This window comes from Euprymna scolopes, chromosome 25, assembly GCF_053919585.1.
Source record: "Euprymna scolopes isolate OS-2025 chromosome 25, ASM5391958v1, whole genome shotgun sequence".
Lineage (NCBI taxonomy): Eukaryota > Metazoa > Mollusca > Cephalopoda > Sepiida > Sepiolidae > Euprymna > Euprymna scolopes.
The window spans coordinates 29,639,418-29,664,339 of record NC_136506.1 but is presented as its reverse complement, the minus strand read 5'-3'; the positions used below and the strand labels follow the sequence as shown (position 1 = coordinate 29,664,339).

General features: G+C 31.2%; 1 protein-coding gene across 9 annotated transcripts in view; it reads right to left on the bottom strand.

Annotated features, from left to right (window-relative positions):
• Positions 1 to 24,922, bottom strand: part of LOC145247308 (uncharacterized) — a 537,232-nt gene that overhangs the window by 214,366 nt on the left and 297,944 nt on the right. For all 9 annotated transcript variants that reach the window (XM_080108929.1, XM_080108932.1, XM_080108933.1 and 6 more), the window contains one exon: positions 11,368 to 11,516. In XM_080108929.1, the coding sequence (XP_079965055.1) occupies positions 11,368 to 11,516 (149 nt within the window). The remainder of the gene's footprint in view (positions 1 to 11,367; positions 11,517 to 24,922) is intronic.

Below are 24,922 nucleotides of genomic sequence, written 5' to 3'. Positions count from 1 at the left end.
TCTAAATGATAACGAAACGGTCCGCCAAGAAATAATTTTTTCTGCAATAAATAAAATTAATGAATGAGTCAGTAAGAATATGGAGTATATATTCTAGGTAATATGATGAAAAACGTGGGCCTTGAATGTAGAGCCATTCTTGTACAGGGTGAAACAATAAAGTTATCACACTAGAAAAGACGACATGATTCCATTTCTGTTTGATGAAAATCGGTTTTCTTTTTTTGCTGCAGACTATCTACTAGTTGGTCAGTTGTGTACAAACCCAAGAGCGATAGGAGCTTTCTATCATATCTGAAAGTGACACAATGTTCAACGAGCGAGATCGGAGATATGCCACTGTACAACTCATGCTCTCTACCAATCCAAGTTATAGCAACAGGACCATTGCCAGCACCTTTAAAATGCAAATCATGAGGGTTAAATGTTTGAGGGCACAGCTCAACAAAGTTTCCAGCCAGGTTATGGCGTGGTTTAAAGAGAGGGCCACATCATGCCACCTCAGATCTTCGAAGTGGGCTTGAAAGTGTACCTGAATGTGCTGAAGAATGTGGTGAACCCCTGGTGTAATCAGGTGGCCGCTGGCAGACCATGGGTGTAACAGCAAAATTTGGCGCTGACGCACAAGGCCAACAGGACCCAGGCTTGGCCTCAGAAGAAGTGCTACGACTTTATGCATTTCTTTTACTGGCCCTCCTATTCCCCTGACCTGAACCCGCTGGACTACTTCGTTTGATCATACGTCGAGAACATCACCATTATGACCTCCTTCAACACCAAAGCTAGTCTTATTGCTGTCATCCGCCAAGTATTCACCAAGCTCCCGCTGGTGCTTGTGGTAAAGGCAGTTCTGAACTGGGTTAAAGGTGGCTACATTGAATAGATGTCAGCACTACTACATAATCAAGTTACCAGAGCTGGGTTTTTTTTTTCAATAAAAGTTTTAAAACAAAGCTGTAATGTTATTTTTTTTAGGGCGACAACTTTATCGTTCCACTTTGTAATAGAAAAATTTAGTTGTTCCAAGCCATGAAAAAATGGCAGCATCAATCCTGTCAGAGAAGATTTTTCAGGTAAAGAATTATCCGGTCAGGATCAGCAGAATGTAATGGTATTCCCATGTCAAGACAGAAAGTTATCACTGAAGAATCCAAAGTTTTTTTATAAGGCGATTCTGATTGGTTCATACTTATCACCCTTGCCTTGGTTACGAATATAATTGCCCAAATCTTTATGGTCATAGTGGGCGATGATCCTTTTGCCTCCCTTCTTTCACTTTCTCACAGAAGGGATGTTGCGAGTCTGTCCTTGCTCTATTGTTAATTTCATGGGAAGGTGCTCAATCTATGATCCTTGCAACAAATACTCGTCTAGCTGCAACAACTGCTACCAACTTCCCTCACTCTCTATCTGTGCCTAAAACTAAATAATAAATCCATAAGCAGAGTTTCTTTCCTAGAACTGTCTCTCTGTGAAACATGGTACTTTGAGCCTGCTTCCCGAATAACTATAACATGATTGTCTCCAAATCTAATGTCAATAAATTTCTACTGAGTCGTCCTCTTAGATGATCTCCCATCATGACTCTTTTTGTTGTCTCATCTTCTACCTAACACTTGATCCTTATCCTCAAGTGGCCTCTGGGACTTGATAAGCTTTGGCTTCCTAATTAATGAAAAAAAAAATAATAATCATAAAAATACTAATAATTTTCTTTTTTTGGATTCCATTTTCACCCCAAATATGACAGTGCCACTTTGATGTAGAGGGCTACTATCAGGGTCATAAGTTGCAGGGATATTATGTAGGAAATTGAGCAGCAAGATGTCTGTTCACATTACACTTGAACTTCTGCATGTCAGTACAGTTGGGAAAGCAGGAACCTGGAAGAGAGTTCCAAAATCTAACAGCTCTGGGTAAGAAACTATTAGAGTTGAAGGCTTTCTTACATCTAGAGATCTCTACTGTGTAGGGGGGTGGGATTTTGCTGCTTGTTGGGTTTATTGTGAGTATTTACTTCAAGGGGGGTACAAGGGCTTGTAGTTTGGAGCATCAACTATTACAATACTTGTAAAACAGGCAGAGGGATGCAACATTTCGTCGATGGGACAGAATCTTTTATAAATATAACACTATATATATATTTTTTTAAACTTTATCATTTAAGGGTTGTGTCCACTCAAACTCGTCTTCAAGAAAATTTTAAATTAGGTTAAATAAAAAAAAAATTATAGAGAAAAGAATTGTTCTACACCAAATTTTGAATTATATTAAGTAATGCATTTTTAAAAGGAGAGATGCACGAGCGTCAATAATACATGTGCTTCATCATCTCTAAAATTATTAAATATGTATTCTAACGACAGGGTAATTAACGTTAAAAGATTATTTCTTTGGCAAACTTTACCATTTAAAAGTGTGCGTGCCACAAAAGTTGTACAATAACGCTAAAAAAAAAAAAATTAAAATATTAAAATTTAAAACTATTGCTATACCCCCACTAACCCTAACCCCTGCTAGAATTGATATTCTATTAGTTCTATATATAAATAAAAGTGAGAATATGTGTGTGTGCAAACACTTCTCAACCTATACACTGAACAAATTTTTGAGCTACAGACTTGAAATTTGGTATACAAGGTATTCAGGCATATAGAAAAAAATTTTTTAATCGGTTTTCATCCAGAAAAAAGTGTTGCTAAGGAATCAAAAATGAAAAATTAGTACTTGGGGGGGGGGGCATCGGATTTTTATCTGTTTGCCAACTGTTTCACGAGGTTTGAAAACACTTTTTAAAGATCATGGCAAGCTGGTCTTGTGGTTATCGTACTTGACACGCTGTCTTTAGGCTTTGGTTTCGATCTCAGCTTGAATATATTTTTTTTTACTTCCAAGAAGTAAACTGTTTAGAAAAAAACAATCCTATAATCATTGGAATGATGAAGAAAAAAACATAATAATAAATTCTAATTTCTTTTCGTTTTTTTTTTTTTGTTTTTTTTTACTTTTTTTTTAAAGGAATTTAACGTTATGTTTAATACCGGGCAACACCGGATGATCTTCTAGTATCTTTATAAAGTTAGATAAGTTTATATATTTATACATTTGTATGTAGAGCATTCACTCCTAAACTAATTAACTGATCATTATGAATTTTGGAACACAGCTAGTAGATATAAGGGGTTCAAATCAAGGGGAATTTTTCTATTGAATTTAGGAATCTCACTATCTGTTATGACACAAGACTGTGGATGCTAGGCATTAACCCAGTATTTCATAGAGTTCAACCGAGAGATCCTTTTAAGATTCTAACTGTCCCTATTAGTGTAATTGTTTGTCTCTCTCATATATTTTTCTCACTGGAAATATTCGACCGGTAGTTTCTTTTTTGTTTTATTCTATTTCATATAATTATCTCCTATAATTATTGAAATGAAGATTTTGCTCAGATTCCAGTTTTTTTTTTATGTTGTACATATCACGTTGAAATTTTGTTATTTGCTCCCTCCCAGCTCTATTTAACCTAGCATCATTAGGGGCGCTTACTTAAACTAGGGTTGCTACTTCTCCCTCTTGTTCCATATCAATATGTCAGGTTTAATAGCTCAGTTTTCTTGGTATGTAACTATATATATATATATATATATATATATATATATATATATATATATCTCCAAACAATGAGATGAGTTAAACCACAGATCTTGTGGTTTACAGGCTTATAAAATATCGTTGAGAGGAAATATTTTTTTATATAAAACAATCCCAGCTAAATAAAATAGCTGAATTATAAATCCAACAATTATATATATATATATATATATATATATATATATATATATATATATATATATATATATATATACTAGTGGGACCTGTGGAAATTCCACAGTGGACTCTTTCATATGTAATATATTGATGTTGACATTCTATGTATGTTCAGCATAAATAGATTCGCCCTGATATTATTGTAGCTCTTTTGTTAAAACTGCAAAATTATTTATCTAACCTAGCAGGGACGCCCGGCATAGTCCGGTCGTAAAATACGCTTAAATATATTTTAATTCTTGCAGATTTTGTATATATTACCACAGAGTCAATTTTATATCGATTTTTATATTTTATAAAGTTGTGATTTTAAAAATAAAAACAAATATCCATTAGACTTGGGTGCATCAGCTTGAAACTGAAACCAAAACTTATGAAGATATATATATATATATATATATATATATATATATATATATATATATATATATATATATATAATATTTAGTAATGTGATTGATAATTTAAAATTTAAAAATCAAATTATAATTAAATTAAAAATCCATTTCATAAGAAGGAACAACAACAAAATCAATTATTTGTACGATCGTTTCGGAAAACAGTGTTTTTATTGTGGTAGACATCAAGTTACGGACAATAATTAAAAAAAAAAAAAAATTGTAATCTATTTTTACTAATAAGTAATTTTTAATGATTTAAATTTAATAAATATAAACCACCTTAAATCATTAAAAATTACTTATTTGTGAAAATAGATTACAATTTTTTTTTTTTTAATAAATTAAGTTAGACTAATTATCCCCCTTGCACCCTTTAATTAAAGAAAATATGACTAATTATCCCCTTGCATTATATAATCATACAAATAACATTAACTCACAATTTCTTTCGAATTATAAAACGTGGCGTCTTTAAATCAAAAGTATGATAACGGAAATAATTTATTGCACAGGAGTCCCTTTTGAAAATTCATCATTCAATAAAGTGAAAAGATATAGCAAACATCTATATGAGTACTTTAACCATAGTTCCTGATTTCAAAAGGCAAAAAATTAAAAGGTAAATTTTTGTACCTATATTTTTATGTATATACCTGTATATCTATGTATATGTATATATGTGTCTATTTTTTTTCATATATATGCATGTATGTATGTGTGTATGTATAATATTGTACTTAAACCAAATTTATAATTTAAATTCAAATTTATATTTTACTCTATTTCTTTTCTATCTCTAACCCATATTAATTTTCTTATCAATTTTAAATCCAGAGCTTTATTTTAATTTTTTCCGCGTACATCTACCTTAATTTTAATGCTAGGTTTATTTATGGTGTCTTTTAAATTTAATAAAAACCCTTCACAATTTGCTGACGAGGAAACCTTGTTTATTAAAAAACTATATGTAATAATTATTGTCCGTAACTTGATGTCTACCACAATAAAAACACTGTTTTCTGAAACGATCATACAAATAATTGATTTTGTTGTTGTTCCTTCTTATGAAACGGATTTTTAATTTAATTATAATTTGATTTTTAAATTTTAAATTATCAATCACATTACTAAATATTAAATTAGCTCTAGGATATTTACCTATCGAGCTTATTATATATCTAAATTACAACGAGCACTTTTTCTTTCCTGTATTTTAATTAAACTAATAATTTCACTATTACATTAAAATACACTCAGCTCTTTAGACTATTGTTCTAATCTCCTTTAAATTATATATATATATATATATAACTTGAGTTCCGTCAGCTATAATCGAAACTTAAACCAAAACTTATGAAGAATTCATGGTAAAAAGTCAAATATGAACAGGTAAAATTATAGAAAAATAAAAGGCAAATCAAATGAGCTATAATTTGTTTAAACAGTTACATTAAATTTTGCTGAAATTTGCAGTTTTTGAAAAAAATACAAGTGTGGACTTTCTTTTTGCCGCCTGTCTATATACATTTTTTTTTTTGCTTGTTTTTTTTTAAATTCTTTACATGGCACAAATATTTAATTGGATTTGTTGGAGAACATCTGTCTTCAGTTGCAATATAATTATAACTTCGGTCTTGTCTGTGTTTGACCAACAAAATTTAGGATTACTCTTATCAAAGTCCGAAGGTAATGATTTGTTGCGCTGAATCATTGTAGACTTATTTAACATTAACTGCATATACCCGGCGTTGCCAGGCTGAAACATATTGGCAGGTGGAGGGTTTGGTCACATACTATTTAAGATACACCGAGTATCTTAACTTGTTACGATTTTCCTAAAAGTGGGCCACACGTTGGATTCATTGAAGCATGAAACACATCCATTTTGTTTTTTACACACACTCACCCCTAACAAGACATATCGTCACTTGGAGGTAAGGGGCTACTATTTGGGACTAAGAAAGATTAACAAGATCTTGGTTTACATCACATTTAAACTTCTGCATATCAGTACAGCCAGGGAAGCAGGTAGCAGGAATGGAATTCCAAAGTCTAGCTGTTCAAGGGAAGAAACTATTAGAATAGAAGGCTTTTTGGCACTTAGGGACCTTAACAGTGAAGGGGTGAGATCATATTACTAAGTGGGTTTGATGGGGATATGCACGTCGAGGGTGACACAAGTGCAACAAGTTCATCAGCACACATTCCATTAAAATATTTGTAAAACAGGCACAGTGATGCAACATTGTGGTGATGGGACAGGGGCTGAAGCTTAGTTGATAAAGTGGGACAGATTAGATTGATAATTCTTTTTTTTTGGACCCTATCTAAGAGGGAGAAGCTAGTGGTAGATGAACCAGCCCAGATGTGGCAACAATACTCCATGCATGGCCGAATGGTGGCCTTGCAGAGGTACAAGATACTCTCAGGTGTGAGTCATCTTTGCAGCAGCCTTTGCAATGTCCTCTATGTATTTGTCCTAGTTCATATTGCCCGCAAATGTAAGGCCGAGGAGTTTGAAGGTAGAATTCTCAGGTAGGGTGTTATTTGTCATTGATATTTCAGTTTAGGTAAATTAAAGGGCAAATAACTCTAATAGTTTAAAGGGGAAATAACTCTTCGTTTTTAAAGGCAACTCGTATCGGTAATAATAACTGAAAATAAATTAAATTGAATATAAACTAAATTAAAAAAAAAAAAGATCAACTTTAAATAATATTTCTAAATAGAACAATTAAAACAATTCTTTTACAATAAACAATTAACAACGTGGAGCTAAAATAGATTTTCTTTAATGCAATATGCAAATGAGGTTAGTTCTCAAATGTAGATTTGCATTGAATAAATAGTGTTCATAGAAATAATACTGGAACAAAAGTGTGTGAACGTCCATTTTCAGCATAAAAATGAATTTTTGTAAGAGAATACCTTTTATATATATACTAGCGGGGAGGGGGGTACCCGGCGTTGCCCAGGTGTTTGAAAGTGTGTGTAGCTTTAGGTAAATCAAAACACCCAAGTGTTTGTGTCGGGGAGGGGGGGGTAAAATAAAAAAAATGTTTTGGTAGGTAAGTATGAAGGATCGAACCCGAACCGTTGAGCGAGTCGAAGTTGGAAATTAAAGTGTGAAAAATAAACGTGCGACATTAACCATTGGGCCACCACAAAATAGTAACGGAAACATATTTGAATTTATCTAAGTATTAAGGAATTAGCAGGTGCCCGTACTTAATGACTTAATGAGGTTAAATTGGGCTGCAGGGCAGTATTTTATTTACTGTGGGGGCAGCTTTTTTTTTTATATATTTTTTGTTTCCCCGAGATGTTGTGGGGAAAACCAGCTCCCCATAAAAAGGGGATTGTTCAAATTGAATAGCAATTGTCTGATATAAGGAGAGACTCCACATTGATCAAAGCTGATTGCTTTCAGACGTTTCCGGAAAAACTCCGCCAGAATTAGTTTCGCTTTTATTATACGAAAAAGCTTAATGCCCATGCGGCGATAAAAAAATGTTGAATATTTATCTTTTCAAAGTCGAGCAAATTAAATAGACAGGCGACCCCCATTTGTTAACTCGTAGATATTACCATTTAGATGTGATATAAAAAGTTTTGAGAAGAAGTAAGCCGACCGATCGCTTCTCGGAAAAAAGCCTTTCTCGGACATACACAAAAAACAAACAAACATACACACATTTAAGGGTTAATGAGTATACATTAGTTAATCGGATTATAGCGTAAGTAGTGGAAATTTTGTAAATTGGATTACTTAGGGGGGCATTCATCAAGAACTTGTTTATTATTATATTAATCAAATATCGATCACATAATATATATTATATAATAATAATATTATATTAATCAGACATTGATCAAATAATATTTATTATATAAATAATATAAATTAAAGTGATTTACATATGTATAGAAATATAAATTAAGGTTGATTTACATATGTATAGAAATATAAATTAAGGTTGATTTACATATGTATAGAAATATAAATTAAGGTTGATTTACATATGTATAGAAATACAAATTAAGGTGATTTACATATGTACAGAAATATAAATTAAGGTGATTTACATATGTATAGAAATATAAATTAAGGTTGATTTACATATGTATACAAAAATTTAAATTAAAGTCATTTACATATGTATAGAAATATAAATTAAGGTGATTTACATATGTATACAAATATAAATTAAGGTTGATTTACATATGCATAAAAATATAAATTAAAGTCATTTACATATGTATAGAAATATAAATTAAAGTCATTTACATATGTATAGAAATATAAATTAAAGTCATTTACATATGTATAGAAATATAAATTAAGGTGATTTACATATGTATACAAATATAAATTAAGGTTGATTTACATATGCATACAAATATAAATTAAAGTCATTTACATATGTATAGAAATATAAATTAAAGTAATTTACATATGTATAGAAATATAAATTAAAGTCATTTACATATGTATAGAAATATAAATTAAGGTGATTTACATATGTATAGAAATATAAATTAAGGTTGATTTACATATGCATAAAAATATTAATTTAGGTTGATTTACATATGCATAAAAATATTAATTTAGGTTGATTTACATATGCATACAAATACAAATTAAGGTGATTTACATATGTATATAAATATTAAGTAAGGTTGATTTACATATGTATAGAAATATAAATTAAGGTGATTTACATATGTATAGAAATACAAATTAAGGTGATTTACATATGTATAGAAATATAAATTAAGGTTGATTTACATATGTATACAAATATTAATTTAGGTTGATTTACATATGCATACAAATATGAATTAAAGTGATTTACATATGTATAGAAATAAAAATCAAGGTGATTTACATATGTATACAAATATTAATTAAGGTTGATTTACATATGTATAGAAATATTAAGTAAGGTTTATTTACATATGTATAGAAATATAAATTAAGGTGATTTACATATGTATAGAAATATAAATTAAGATGATTTACATATGTATTCAAATATAAATTAAGGTTGATTTACATATGCATAAAAATATTAATTTAGGTTGATTTACATATGCATAAAATATTAATTTAGGTTGATTTACATATGCATACAAATACAAATTAAGGTGATTTAAATATGTATAGAAATATAATATAAAGGTTGATTTACATATGTATAGAAATATTAAGCAAGGTTTATTTACATATGTATAGAAATATAAATTAAGGTGATTTACATATGTATAGAAATAAAAATTAAGGTGATTTACATATGTATAGAAATATAAATTAAAGTGATTTACATATGTATAGAAATATAAATTAAGGTTTATTTACATATGTATACAAATATTAATTTAGGTTGATTTACATATGCATACAAATATGAATTAAAGTGATTTACATATGTATAGAAATAAAAATCAAGGTGATTTACATATGTATACAGATATTAATTAAGGTTGATTTACATATGTATAGAAATATAAATTAAGGTTGATTTACATATGTATAGAAATAAAAATTAAGGTGATTTACATATGTATACAAATATTAATAAAGTGATTTACATATGCATAGAAATATTAATTAAAGTGATTTACATATGTATAGAAATATAAATTAAAGTTATTTACATACGTATAAAAATATTAATTAAAGTGATTTACATATGCATACAAATATTAATTAAAGTGATTTACATATGCATACAAATATTAATTAAGGTTGATTTACATATGTATAGAAATATTAATTAAAGTAATTTACATATGTATAGAAATATTAATTAAAGTTATTTACATATGCATACAAATATAAATTAAGGTGATTTACATATGCATAGAAATATAAATTAAGGTTGATTTACATATGTATAGAAATATAAATTAAGGTTGATTTACATATGCGTAGAAATATAAATTAAGGTTTATTTACATATGTATAGAAATATTAATTAAGGTTGATTTACATATGTATAGAAATATTAATTAAAGTGATTTACATATGTATAGAAATATTAATTAAAGTGATTTACATATGCATACAAATATAAATTAAGGTGATTTACATATGCATAGAATTATAAATTAAGGTGATTTACATATGTATAGAAATATAAATTAAGGTTTATTTACATATGTATAGAAATATAAATTAAGGTTTATTTACATATGTATTCAAATATAAATTAAGGTGGATTTACATATGTATAGAAATATAAATTAAGGTTTATTTACATATGTATTCAAATATAAATTAAGGTTGATTTACATATGTATAGAAATATAAATTAAGGTTGATTTACATATGTACAGAAATATAAATTAAGGTTTATTTACATATGTATTCAAATATAAATTAAGGTTGATTTACATATGTATAGAAATATAAATTAATGTTTATTTACATATGTATAGAAATATAAATTAAGGTTTATTTACATATGTATAGAAATATAAATTAAGGTTGCTTACATATGTATAGAAATATTAATTAAAGTGATTTACATATGTATACAAATATAAATTAAAGTGATTTACATATGTATAGAAATATAAATTAAGGTTTATTTACATATGTATTCAAATATAAATTAAGGTTGATTTACATATGTATAGAAATATAAATTAAGGTGATTTACATATGTATAGAAATATAAATTAAGGTTTATTTACATATGTATAGAAATATAAATTAAGGTTTATTTACATATGTATAGAAATATAAATTAAGGTTTATTTACATATGTATACAAATATAAATTAAGGTTGCTTACGTATGTATACAACATTGAACCACTCTGTGCCACAGTGGATAGAGTATTTGGTAAAATTCAGTTGTAAAAGTTACATGTTTCTGGGGGCTGAAGGTTCAGTCCTCAGTGCAGGCGACACTCAAAATCTCCTTGCATATTACTTAGGATTTCTACTCAGTCATGGCCAATGGAATGAGAGCATGCTACCCCCACCCCACAAATTAAACAGCGGTTTCCATTCCAAACTCAGTGCAGATTTCCGAGTTTGACAAACATCACCAGAAACGCTGTTAAAATAACACTCAAGATGAGAAGAATCCAAATAATATGAAAAATTTAGATTTCTTTAAAAGACTTACCATCGGTTCCCAAGGGGAGATCATCCTCACCCGAGGCAGCCAAACTGGATGCTCGGTTAAGGATGTCTGCTGCCTCTTCTGGGAGAGTCTCCGTCTCTGACTCTGGTGGCAACTGCTCCAACAATGGTGCCCTATCTTCATTTGATTCACTATATTATTAAAAAAAGGAAAAAAGAATATTATATTTATTTCAAGTATATGCACATATGATATTATCGACGTCCCCACACCTTCCGTAAGTATTAACAAAACGAATAAAAATATATAACAAAAAAAGAGGAAATAAGTTTATCAGCAGAACAATACATAGGAAGTTGTTCACAAAGGAGCACAAAAGAAACCTAAAATAGAACTGTTAATCAAGGTGTGACAGTTAACTGAAACAAAGGACTGAACAATGGATTAGAATTAGTTTTAGGTGTGACAGCGAGTTTTACAACAGTTTATGATAGTTGGGTGCAGTTGCAGACAGTTTTCGGTTTGCAACAGTTGATGACAGTTAGAGTTGCGGCAGTTTCAAGTTGAACATAAGCAAATCAACATGAGCTGACATCAACTGACAAAGAAACCTCAACAGACTATGTAGATATGAACCTCAGTGTACAGAGTCGATGGTGTTGCACACACCCGTCAGTGCAACTGATATTTATCGGTGAGGTTGATTTACATATGTATACAAATTTTTTTGGCCGTCTGTAGCTTCCTCAGACTTTTACATTATTGTTTACAGTTCTGTAAAAATCTGAGCAAGCTACAGACGGCCAAAAAAAAAAAAAAAAAACGGCCGGGTAGCTGAAACAATAATGTAACTTAACAGAAAGATACGGTAATAAAAAATAAAACATATATATATATATATATATATATATATATATATATATATATATATATATATATATATTTGTCACACTCGGCTTTTGTTGGGGACGACAATAGCATCTGCGTGAGAATGATAATAAAAATAATAATAATAATAAAAATAATCCGGGATATGGCTTGTAAGGTCCCTGGGTTCCAAATTAACAGCAAAACACAGGGGAGGGTTTCTCCTGTTCAGAGCTCGCGAATAGAAAAATAAACAGAACAACGAGAGACAACAACTCATAAAACGCATATTTGCTCTACCACAGTATTGAGCACTTTCTTTTTATTAATTACCATTTCTACTAAATATATATATATATATATATATTACAATAGAAAAATGCGAGCATGAAAAGTAATATGGTTAAGCTTAACCATGTAAAAGTAAAGGACTAGTTGTTAAAACTGGAAAAGAAAAGGACAAGATATTCTAGTAAAAAATATAATAAATTTATAACTTAAAATATTGCAGCATTACAAATTGATTATATAATGTTATAAATTGAATTTAAAAAAAAATTCTTAATGCTGCAACATTTTAAGTTATAAATTTATATTTTTTACTAGAATATCTTGTCCTTTTTTTCCAGTTTTAAATAATCCTTTACTTTTCCATGTTTAAGCTTAACCATATTACTTTTCATGCTCGTATTTTTCTATTGTAATTCATGATTTTTCCAGGTTTCCAATAAATTCACTTGTTCTTTGTTTAATTTCAATTTTTTTTTTTTTACCCATAAACACATATGCAATAACAAGGTATGGCACTCGTCTGCTTTCACTAAAATACCTCAATTATCTCCCTTTCATGCTTTTCTGTCTGTTTAACAAGTTACTTCTTTTTTTGCGACAGTTATAAAAAGCATCGCTCATGGCCTTACATATTTTTACAATTTTTAACACCAGAAAATTCATCATAATTTTTGTTTTACCGAACAAAAATTGAACATTTTTTTTCCTCAATATAGCTGAGAAGGTGATCTATAAACTGTAATAATTGATTGAAATTTGGTCAAAAAATGAGTGAGCAGTGAAGCTTTAAAGCAGCTCTAAATGACTAAAACTGCCAATTAACCATATATTCAAACACGGTAGTCTTGCTTGGGCGTTGAAACCATGTAATGATTTAAAAGGTTTTTAAAAGATGACTCGTACACCACCACTGTATTTGAATGAGATTATTATATATATATATATATATATACACACACACACACCCACACACACATCTCTGTTTATATCAAGTTAAGTATGTAGGTATTCATATATATTTGTATGTAAGTAATTAACTCGCTAAGCTGATTTACTGATAATTATGAATTTTCAAACACTACTGCCTGATGTAAAGGGTCCAAATGTGGGCTATATTTACTTTAATTTTGTTGTATAAAAACTATACAAAGGAGGAGAAACAGACTTTCTGTAAAAATTCAGATACCTCCGAGTTTCGTGAAATTTTAACAATAGGTATTAAACATCAATTCTGTTGTTTCGTTGAATGGAAAACAATATACACATATAAAATATAGAATAGATTTATTTCATTAGGTACAACAATAGAAGTCCGTGTCAGGTAACAATAAATTGCAAGTGAATTAACAAGTAAACCGCTAAGTGTTCGCATTTCAACTCACAGTTTCAATTGATTCCAACTAGTTTTGCACTCTTCACGAATACAGTAAAATCCCGGGATGCGGTGGGGTGGCCCTAGGATATATATTTTTTTTTTCTTCAGATTACGATGTGGAATATGTTTTTCCGGCCCCTGGTTAGGGTATTTGCCTTACCTTACTTATTTATTATTTATAATGTTATTTGATTATATACATGTGTATTATATACTGTACTGTATTTTGTTACTAATTTTTAATGCTGTATCCTGGGGTTCTACTGTATGTGAACCATAGTCACAGGTTTGATCAATGCCACAACAAATTAATAAATATTCCCAGAATTTCAGTTTCTCTAAAGTATTTCAACCGGTTTTAGAAGGACATACTCAAAAGAAACTGAAATTTAAAGAATATTTAAAAATTGATGTCTAATAGTTTTTGTCAAAATTTCACAAACACTTCTGAATTTTTATTCCACTACTTTTTTTACACCTGTGTAAAACTGAATTAAACTAAATATAGCCCACATCTGAATAAATTACGCTTAGCAACAACCCTCTTTCTAACACCTCTGCATGTAGAGTAAATTAAACTATATATCAGTCATGCTCTCACCTGTGTCCGTACGACGACAATATTGTGTCCCTGAGCTTGTTTTACAAGTACTTTAATGCGACGTGCTCTGATGTAGTTATACCACATGTACTTTCCTCAACAGCAAAATCCCACCCCTTCAATGTAGAGGTACCTCGATGCCAGAAAGCTTTCTACTCTAATAGTATTTTCCCTCAAACTGCTAGATTTTGAAATTCCCTTCCTCTTTCCTGCTTCCTTGAGTGTTTAACATGCAGGAATTTAAATGAAATGTGAACAGATATCTTGTTGCTCAACTCCCTATATGTGGGAATGGCAGAATATACTAGCACCATACGTCCAAGTGGCAGCATTCTGTATTTAGGATGAATAAAAATAAATAAATAAATAAATAAAAACTATACATATCGCAGATTTGAACCCTTTACTGAACAGCTGTGTTCCAAAATTCATTAAACATACCTAACTTTATTAAGTGTGAACACCAATGGAGCATAATTTTTCATTCCATTGTATTTTTATAAAGGGTGTTTGGTTTGTTTGTTTTGTGCCATATCAATCCTTTTCAGGCTATTTAATGCCAAATCCAATAATTTTCGAAAGAAAGAAATTTTTATGGTTAAAGTTTATATTTTCAAATATTTATTAATAGTGTTTAGTCTGATTTTTTTTTTTTTTTTTTTACAAGGGGGTCACCAGTCACCACTTATCAAGGCCTGGAGACTACTCAAGGATAAGGCTTAATGGATATAAAGTGGTAGTGTAGTAATCGTTAACGGTGTAAGTTAGGTAGAATTTTATTAATTAAGGAGACGGTTAAACAAGAACTTGTTTACATTGGACTTCAAAGCTACTATACTGTAGTTGATCGGCAAGCAGGCCAGCGGAACAGTGTTTTACAGGCGGGCAGTTCTAGGGAAAAAACTTTGTTCATGGAATCTGCATTTAGCTTTAAGCAGAGATAGAGAGTCGAGGAAATTGTTGATAGTAGTTTAGCTAGTCGAGTGCTTTTTTTTTTAAATTTGGCAGTAGGGGACTATAGATTGGAGCTCAGATGAGCACTTGCCATGGAAATAACAAAGGGCATCACCCACAAGATTACGAAGTCGGTTTTGAACACTGTCAAGGCAGGATAGGTCATGCTGATCAATTCCTGCCCAAACATGGCAACATTACTGCATTGTTTTTCAGAGAAAAATCTTTTCTTTTTTTTTTTTTTTTTTTGATTTTACAGAACATGGTTGAGTTTTGAAAAGGTAAAGGAAAAAGAGACAATGACATCAATGTTTGGTGCATTTAAGTCAGGAAGCCGATATCTTAAGACAGCCTGATCTGGTAACACAAAAGCTGAGGGGGGGGAGGTGTAAACTAGTCTTTACCCATTTTACTAAGAGACTCAGTATATTAATATGAAGACTACAATCATTTATAAATACCAATACAAACAATAATAGCGACTATTTATGACGCAAACGGCTTATCAAAATTGACCCGTTTTCCCCCCCAACCCAATTCCGACACTTCAAACAAGATAAAATTAGTCCTCTGTTCAAATCAGAGTTGACATTGGCCATTAAAAACAAAGGCAGTATTACTTATCTCAAAACGAAGTGAAATGAAGCTGAAGAGATGCTTTCAACAGTGCTCTGGAGGGCTCAAATGTTTTACTTTCTTCTCTTAACTAAAAATGTAAGCTGAAAATGCATAGAGTATTTTTTTTTTTTTTTTTAAATAATAACATCAATAAATAACCTTACCAAACATATGCATTGTTGTCATTACCGTATATAATTGTGTATGAGTCGATCTTTTTTTCACGTTTTATTTCTGTTTTTTTTCTTTTTCTTTACATTTTATTTCTGTTTTTCCTTTTGTTTTCTCTTTTTTCTTTTTTCTACTTTTTATTTCTGTTTTTCCTTTTGTTTTCTCTTTTTTCTTTTTTTCTACTTTTTATTTCTGTTTTTCCTTTTGTTTTCTCTTTTTTCTTTTTTCTACTTTTTATTTCTGTTTTTCCTTTTGTTTTCTCTTTTTTCTACTTTTTATTTCTGTTTTTCCTTTTGTTTTCTTTTTCTTTACTTTTTCTTTCTGTTTTTCCTTTTGTTTTTTTTTCTTTTTCTTATTTTTACTTTTTATTTGTTTTTCTTTTACTTTTTATTTCTGCTTTTCCTTTTTTTCTTTTTTACTTTTTATTTCTGTTTTTCGTTTTCTCTTTTTTTTTTCTTTCTTTTTTAATCACTCCAAGAAGAGATATAAAAAAGTAAAAAAAAGAAAAAAGGGAGGGAGGGGAGAGAAAAGGAAAAACAAGAACAAAAAGTGAAAAACGATCCACTTATACACAAGTATATATGGAATTCAGACTCCAGTTCTCATCTTGAGTGTGATTTGCACAACGTTTCGGCCAATGTAACCTCTGACTTTCTTCAACTGTATCCTGTCAAATGCAGGAATCTTTCTGCACAGAATTTTGAACGGAACTCTTTATTTAATCCACAGGAGTAGCACATTCTCGTTCCGTCAGCCATGACTAGATAGAAGTCCTGAGTAATTTCAGTTGTATTTTGAATGTCGCTTGCATTGAGGATTGAACCTCCAACCTTCAGAAGAGTGTTACCTACAACTGAATTTCCACTATACCAAGGGGCCCTTGCGACAGAAATATTCCCCGAGTTCGACAAGACACTTGAAGAAGGTCGGAGGTTACATCGACTGAAACGTTGTGTGAAAAACATTCAAGATGAATATAGTAGTCTGAATACTCCAAATAATAAGAATTATCAATCCTCGACTCCAAATTTCATAAATGTAGTTTCCGAGCATGTTCTGACCCGTCTTAATCTAATTGGTCCTACACTGTGTACCAAGCTTCAGCCATAATTGCACTAATTGCCACAGTGTTGCATTCCTGTGCTTGATGTACAAGAACTTCCACAGAATGTGCTCTGATGAACATTTGCAGTTGCACCCCCCTCAACGTAAGTACCCCTGACCCAACCACCAACTGGATACGAAATCCCACCCCTTCAATTTAGAGTTCCTTAGATGCCGGAAGATTTCTTACTTTAATAGCTTCTTTCTTTGGATTGTTTACCTTTCGAATTCCTTTCTTGCTCCATGAATAACCTACTTAAAAACACGAGTTAGCAATATGTACATGATGTGGAAAGTTGGCAACAAAAAATTTATATAAAGAAAAACAAATGAATAATAGTATGTGTATTATTTGGATTCTTCAGACTACTGTTCTCATCTCGAGCGTGATTTTCATAACGTTTCCCTCGATGTAATCTCTGACGTTCTTCAAGTGTATCTTGTTCAATTTGGACGGAATGCAATTGCAAATTACTTAGGACCGCTATCCAGTCATGGAACAAGAACATGTTACCCCTGTGAAGTAAATAAAGGGTTCCGTTCGAAATTCCGTTCAAATTCCTGAGTTCAACAGAAACATTCCTGAGTTTGACAAGATACACCTGAAGATGAGAACAATAGTCTGATGAATTTAAATAATACGAACAATGAATCCTCATCTAAAAAATTCAGAATAATAGTGTGTTAGCATAAGAATCCCCTCCTCCCCATTAGAAAATTGTGGCAAATGAGCACTTTTGCCTGTCAAAAAAAGATGTAGGCACAAAAACTAATTTTATTTAAATACCTCAAAAGTGAGGCTACATCTCTGACAAAACAGCAAATCCGTCATCTAATTGGGAAGGAGAATTGAGATTATCAAACCAAAATGAGAACAAAAAAACAAAAAACGAGGGTGATGATAAAGACAAAAACAAAAAAGACGTACTCACGGCATCATGCATTCTCTAGCTAAGTTAAATTTTAGAAAAATACTTAACTTTAAACTATTCTAACCTAAACGGTTCGATACAATATCAACGTTCGTATAGGCTCGTTAAAATTCTCCACATGTCACATCCAAATATCACTCGAGATTAGCTCCATTCACTTGGCACAAACGCAAAACTTTCGCCCACTTTTCTTTGAAATTTGCCAACGAGAGTTTCACCTTCTCTAGTTTAATACACATTTTCAAGTGGTATTTGAAGATGAGGACAAACTGAAGAGCAGTCAATGGTCTCATCTCCGTAAACCTCCTCCTCTCACGTCAACCAAATCACACCTTTCATAACTGCTAACACACACACAAAAAAAAAAAAACGTAACGTTAGTCTTTCTGCATAGTCGATGCCCAGTTGCAACATGGGGAAACCAGACCCAGGATGAAAAAAACTATTCATTCAGCATGCGGGCTGTGAAGCCTTCAACTAACTCACACAATAGTTGAACTTGGCTACGAATGGAAACGAAGTTGATATAAAAAAATATATTTTCGCGAAAATTATCTTTACTTTCATCATATTTTGCTTAGGGTAAAATTTTTGAGTATCAAAACCTATCTCTTTATAACCTCCTCCTTTACATAACCTATCATACTTTCATCAATCACGGTCCATTTTCTGTAGGCTGTTTTTGAACCCAGTCAACGACGGGTACTTCTGCTAGTTTATATATATATATATATATATATATATATATATATATATATATATATAAATATATATATATATATATATATTATATATATATATATATATATTGTTTATAAGTACCACAACATATCAAGTTGCACTCAATTACCTTTCCACCAACGATATATTTATATCTTTTCATAATCTATGAATACAGAAATATGATAGAAATGGACTAATTGAACTGCTCAGGCATTGAGATTGATGAATAAAAACAACTTGATATCCTGATGACGCTATCAGTCCAACTCTGCCTTTTTCTTTTTAAAACTGACTCAGTTTTATTGTTGTTATAAAAAAGGTTTGATTTTATCTTTCGTGCGACCATTTTAGTTGCTTACTAATAAAATATAGGAATTGGTTTGAACACCCACCTCATAAAAGTGTAGTACTTGATTTCATCACGTTGGGGACATTTTTAAGTAGGATTGCATCTAGGGTAAATGTGGTATTCAAGCGATTAAAATTATTCTATCCAAGAGTAACATAGTAAACTATCTTATAGAAGATAAAGGATGGGTAACGACCCTAATTTTTACCACAGTTTTGATAGCCTTGTGCCTAATGTTTCATATTGTATATTTTATTTATATCATACTAGCCTAAGTACCCGGCGTTGCCCGGGTGTTTGGAAGTGTGTGTTGAGCAAAAAAAAAAAAAAGAAGAATGGTAGTAAGCAAACAGGCTCGGACCCGTACCGCGAAAGAGGCAAAGAATGTTAAAATTTTTTTTTAAAAAACTGACGTCTTTGCTGTTGCGCCCATCGCCAAACCGGAAGTGACGTAGATTTAAATTAAGGCCAGACCATCGAAAAGAGGGGATGACTTTAAAAAATATCAGCAAAAAAAGCCACCTCTCCCTGTAGAAAAGTGCCCAGTTGAGGGTGAAGGAATTAACGTTTTTGGCCAATTTTTTTATATTTATCATCCAAAGAGTCGAGCTTCAAAATAATACCGATCCCGTGAAAATCCGTCGCCTCTGTCGAAAGCTTTAGCAGACATACAAACATACATACATACATACATACATTTAAATAGATAGGTGAGATTTATATTATAGATGGAGAAATAAATAATCCAAGTTAAAAATTTTAGTAAATGAAATATTTGCTCAATTATCAAATTGTGTACCTGTTTATTTTTACATAATAAAAATCTAGTTTTTTTTTTTCAGTGATTTACTGTTAAAAGAAAAATCTAGATTGATTGCTACTGTGCTATGGATCATATTATGAAGAGTCAATGTGTTAACTGCTGAAATGAATCTTATATGAAATCAAAGCTGAACAATTTTAAAGCTATTATTTTTTATTTGGCAGTTTCAATATTTTCAAATTTCAAAGAAGTCACAAAGTAATTTTAATTTTTTTTTTTGTTTAATAATTAACAAGATGAGTAACTTGTTTAAGAAACCAAAATGCATTCGGATTAATTTGTTTAGAGAAAGCTAACATTCTCACTTCAGACTGTTTTTATACGGTTAAATTCTGATATTTTTTTCAGTGATTTTCTATTAAAAGAAAAATCTAGTTTGATTGCTAATGTGCTCTGAATCATATTATGAAGAGTCAATGTGTTAACTGTTGAAATGAATCTTATATGAAGTCAAAACTGAGCTTACATATCACTTTTGTCCCCTTTTTTTGGAGTAATAGAATTTTGACTAATGTTTAGGTGAGTTTGATTTAATAATTGTTTCCATTACATTTTTATTTATCATATGATGATATAAATTTGTAAGAATTGTTCATCTATTTCAAGTCTACATTTTTAGTTAGACACACTAAAAATCGGTTTATGGATCAATAATAATACAAGATGGTAAATTTTCCTATTTTCAACAAACTTTAAACGACCATAATTCAGTGGATAATTAAGCTACCAAAATAAATTTGGTGTCTTTATCTTTTGCAAAGATCTAAGTAAGTACATTAAAAGTTTTGAAATAATTATTTTGTAATTTGGTTTGGTATACCCAATAATACTGCTATATAATATGTAATAGCAAGACATAAATTAGATAATTACTAAAAAATCAAAAGTTCAACTCTTAGAAGGACAGTCGGCCATAAATAAGCTTTGAAAATAAAATGAATAAAATGCTATGAATCATATTATGAAGAGTCAACGTGTTAACTGTTGAAACGAATCTCATTATCATAAGAAAGAAAGAAACAACAACAAAAAAAACAGGCTAAGATGGACACTGGCCTTGAAAGCCAGACAGGAAAGAGGTTGAATACAGGTTTCTAAACTTGCACATGAGGCAAATTTGATACATTTTTATTGTCAGAAGTAGAAGAGTGTATTATCTGTTGGCTAGTAGTGGTACAGGGTGGAATGATAGAATTGTCGCCCTTGAAAAGACAATATGATTCCATTTCCATTTCATAAAAACGGGTTTTCCTTTTTTGTTGCAGACCATCTACTAGTTGACCAGTTGTGTACAAATCCCAAGAGCGATAGAAGCCTACAATGTTCAACGAACGAGATCCGAGATGCGTCAGTGTACAACTCATGCTCTCTATGGATCAAAGTTATGACAACAGGACCATTGCTAGCACCCTCAAACTGCATCGCTGGATTGTCACGAATAACAGAGACACGACCAAAGTGATGAGAACAAAGTTTCCGGCCACGTTTATGGTTTTGGTGTGGTTTCAAGTGAGGGCCACATCATGTCACCTCATATCTTTGAAGTCGGCTTAAAAGTCAACACCAAAGTGTACCTGGATGTGCTAAAGAGTATGATGATCCCCTGGTACAATCAGGTTGCCGCTGGCAGACCCTGGGTGTGACAGCAGGACTCAGTATTGGCCCACAAGTCTAAAGAAACCCAGGCTTGGCTTTAGAAGGAGTGCTACGACTTTGTACGCTTCTCTTACTGACCCTCTCTCCTCCACTGACCTGAACTCGCTGGACTACTTCGTTTGGTCATAAGTCGAAAACATCACCAACATGACCTCCCACAACACCAAAGCCAGCCTGATCGACGCCATCCGTCGAGTATTCGCCGAGCTCCCGCCAGTACTTATGGAAAAGGCATGCTGTCAATTTCTGGGCCCGTATTGAGGTATTGATTGCGGCTGAAGACAGCTACATTGAATAGATGTCAGCTCTACTGCATAATCAAGTTCACTGAATTGATTTTTTAATAAAATCTGAATTGATTTTTTAATAAAATCTGAATTGATTTTTTGATAACAGTTTTACAATAAAGCTGTAAGTGTCCTCTTTAGGGCGACATTTTTATCGTTCCACCCTGGACAACTCGGATATGGTTTAAGAGAAATCATCTTTTATGATTCTGTTACATCATTATCGATTACAACATCTGTTCCATTCTAAATTACGCTTTGCTTAAGGGTTCCCTTTTTTTTCTTTTTTTTTTTTTCTTTTCACACAGAGTTTCGAAGTTTTGCTCATAGAGGTAAGTGTTAGGTGTTGAAATAATGTTTTTTTTTTTTTTTTATTTCATACTGCTCACAAACTTGTTGAGCTAAAAATAGCGAAAAAGGTTTGAAACATCCCAAGTGATGACCGTCATTGTTTTTTTTAATTTTTTATTATTAACAATAGAATTACGAGGAAACAAGAAAGGACATGTCGTTTCCTCCGGATAATTTTCACCTGATTTTCAGACAAAAAGACTAAAAATAACAAACAACACAAAAAATAAATCTGCAGAAAATCTTGTTCTCTGATAAAAAGAAAATAAGATTATTACTATTATTTGGATTTTTTGGACCATTGTTCTTATCTTGGTTACGTTTTTTTCCACAACGTTTCGGCCGATATAACCTCCAACCGTCTTCAGGTGCATTCACACGGGATATTATCGGTGAATATTTTTGAGATGAGGCTTGTTAATTATTTTTTATATTATTTAGATTGTTTGGACTATAGTTCTCATCTTGGTTGTTTTTTTTTTTCTACAACGTTTCAGCTGATATAACTTCCAACTGTTTTCAGGTGCATTCACACTGGATGTCATCGATAAACAGTGAAAAATAGCAGCAAGTCTGTTTCTTTTTTAATAAACCAGGGTTCATTCCGGTTTTTTGATATGACGTTTGTAAATTTTTGAGATGAGGCTCGAGAATTATTTTTTGTATTATTTTGACTATAGTTCTCATCTTGGTTGCTTTTTCCACATTTTGGCTGATGTAACCTTTTCACCATTCACTAATAAAACCCAGTGTGAATGCTAAAACGTTGTGGAAAAAAAAACAATCAAGATGAGAACTATAGTTGAAACAATATAAAAACTAATTCTCAAGCCTCATCTCAAAAATATACAAACATCGCATCAAAAATCTGAAATGGACCCTGATTTATTAAAAAAAGAAACAGACTTGGTGCTATTTTGGAAAAAAAACAACTAAGTTGAGAACTATAGCCCCAAAATTACAAAAAATAATTAACAAGCCTCATCTCAAAAATATGCAAATATCATATCAAGATTTTCAGTGTTTATGAATTTTTTTTAGATTAGGACTGATAATTTAGATGATTTTGATTATTCAAAGACCTATGGCGCAATGGATAAAGTGCTAAGTAAAATTCAGTTCTCTTCAGGAGGTTGAAGGTTCATTCCTCAGTGCGGGCGATACTAATTGTGAATTATTTAAGACTTCTGCTCAGTCATGGCTGATAGAATGAGAGCATGCTATTCTGTGGATTAAATAAAAGGTACTGCTAAAAATTCCACAAAAATTCCTGAATTAGACTGAAAGATTCTCTATATATTCCTGTGTACACAAAATAAATTTTACTTAAGATAATATGTAAGAAAAATGAAAACAAACTATTACTTAAAATAAATGTACTCCAAGCAAGCACATGTTAGGATAAGCCCAACTATTAATTTAAAACACTGACAAAAGAAAAAGCTGCTTCATCCGATGAAAAACAGAACAATAGAATAGGAATTAGACATAAGCCAAACCTTTGGCTAATGAAAACTTTGACTCAAAGGCAGGAATAAAATGAATTTGGTTAGCTAGCCAGACTAAATACCATGTAGATTTTGTGTAACTTAATTGCCATAAATTTTCATAAGTATAGACTTACTGCCTAGTTCTACCCACGTATTGAGCACTGCTGAAGTAATTACTAAAAATTGATACATAAAATGTTATATCTCCACATAACATTTATGTAAACACACACACACATACATATATATATATATAAGGCTTTGAAATACCATGGTATAAAGAGTTTTTCTTATCTTACACTCCTTATTGATGTATCATCCTTATTGAATAAATGAATAAATATGTATGCATTAGTGTATATTTTTATATTGTCATTTTCTTATTTTACTGATACTCTCTCTCTCTCTCTCTATATATATATATATATATATATATATATATATATATATATATATATATGAGAGCCCATCTTTCAAATTCTTCAGTTCAACATACACAGGCAAAATAAATTGGAATAAATACATTGAGGACATTGCCAAGGCTGTTGCAAAGAAGGTGGGCTCCCTTTAATGTGCAAGAAAATTACTTACACCAGAGAGCATCCTATGTCTTTACAAAGCCACAATTCGTCCATGCATGGAGTATTGGTGTCACATCTGGGCTGGTGCATCTATTACTAATCTCTCATTTCTAGTAAGATATAAAAAAAAAAAAGGTCTAAAATCCAATAGGTCCCACACCATTGGCCAAGTTCCAACCTCTGTTCCATCGTCGCAATGTTATATTATGGTTCTATCCCTTCCCCGGGTAGAGTTACTTGGTTGAGGAACATCCTGGGAATGCAACCAGCTCCCCAGGGGGATAAATGCTATCCAAACAATAGGCACATGTTTGAAACATCAACAAAAACGGCGGGTCGAGATGTCGTCTATAACCGGCGTGCATGGGTCGCTTCTTGTCTTCATTGTGTTGTTACAGGCATCTTTCCATCATTAATGGCATGC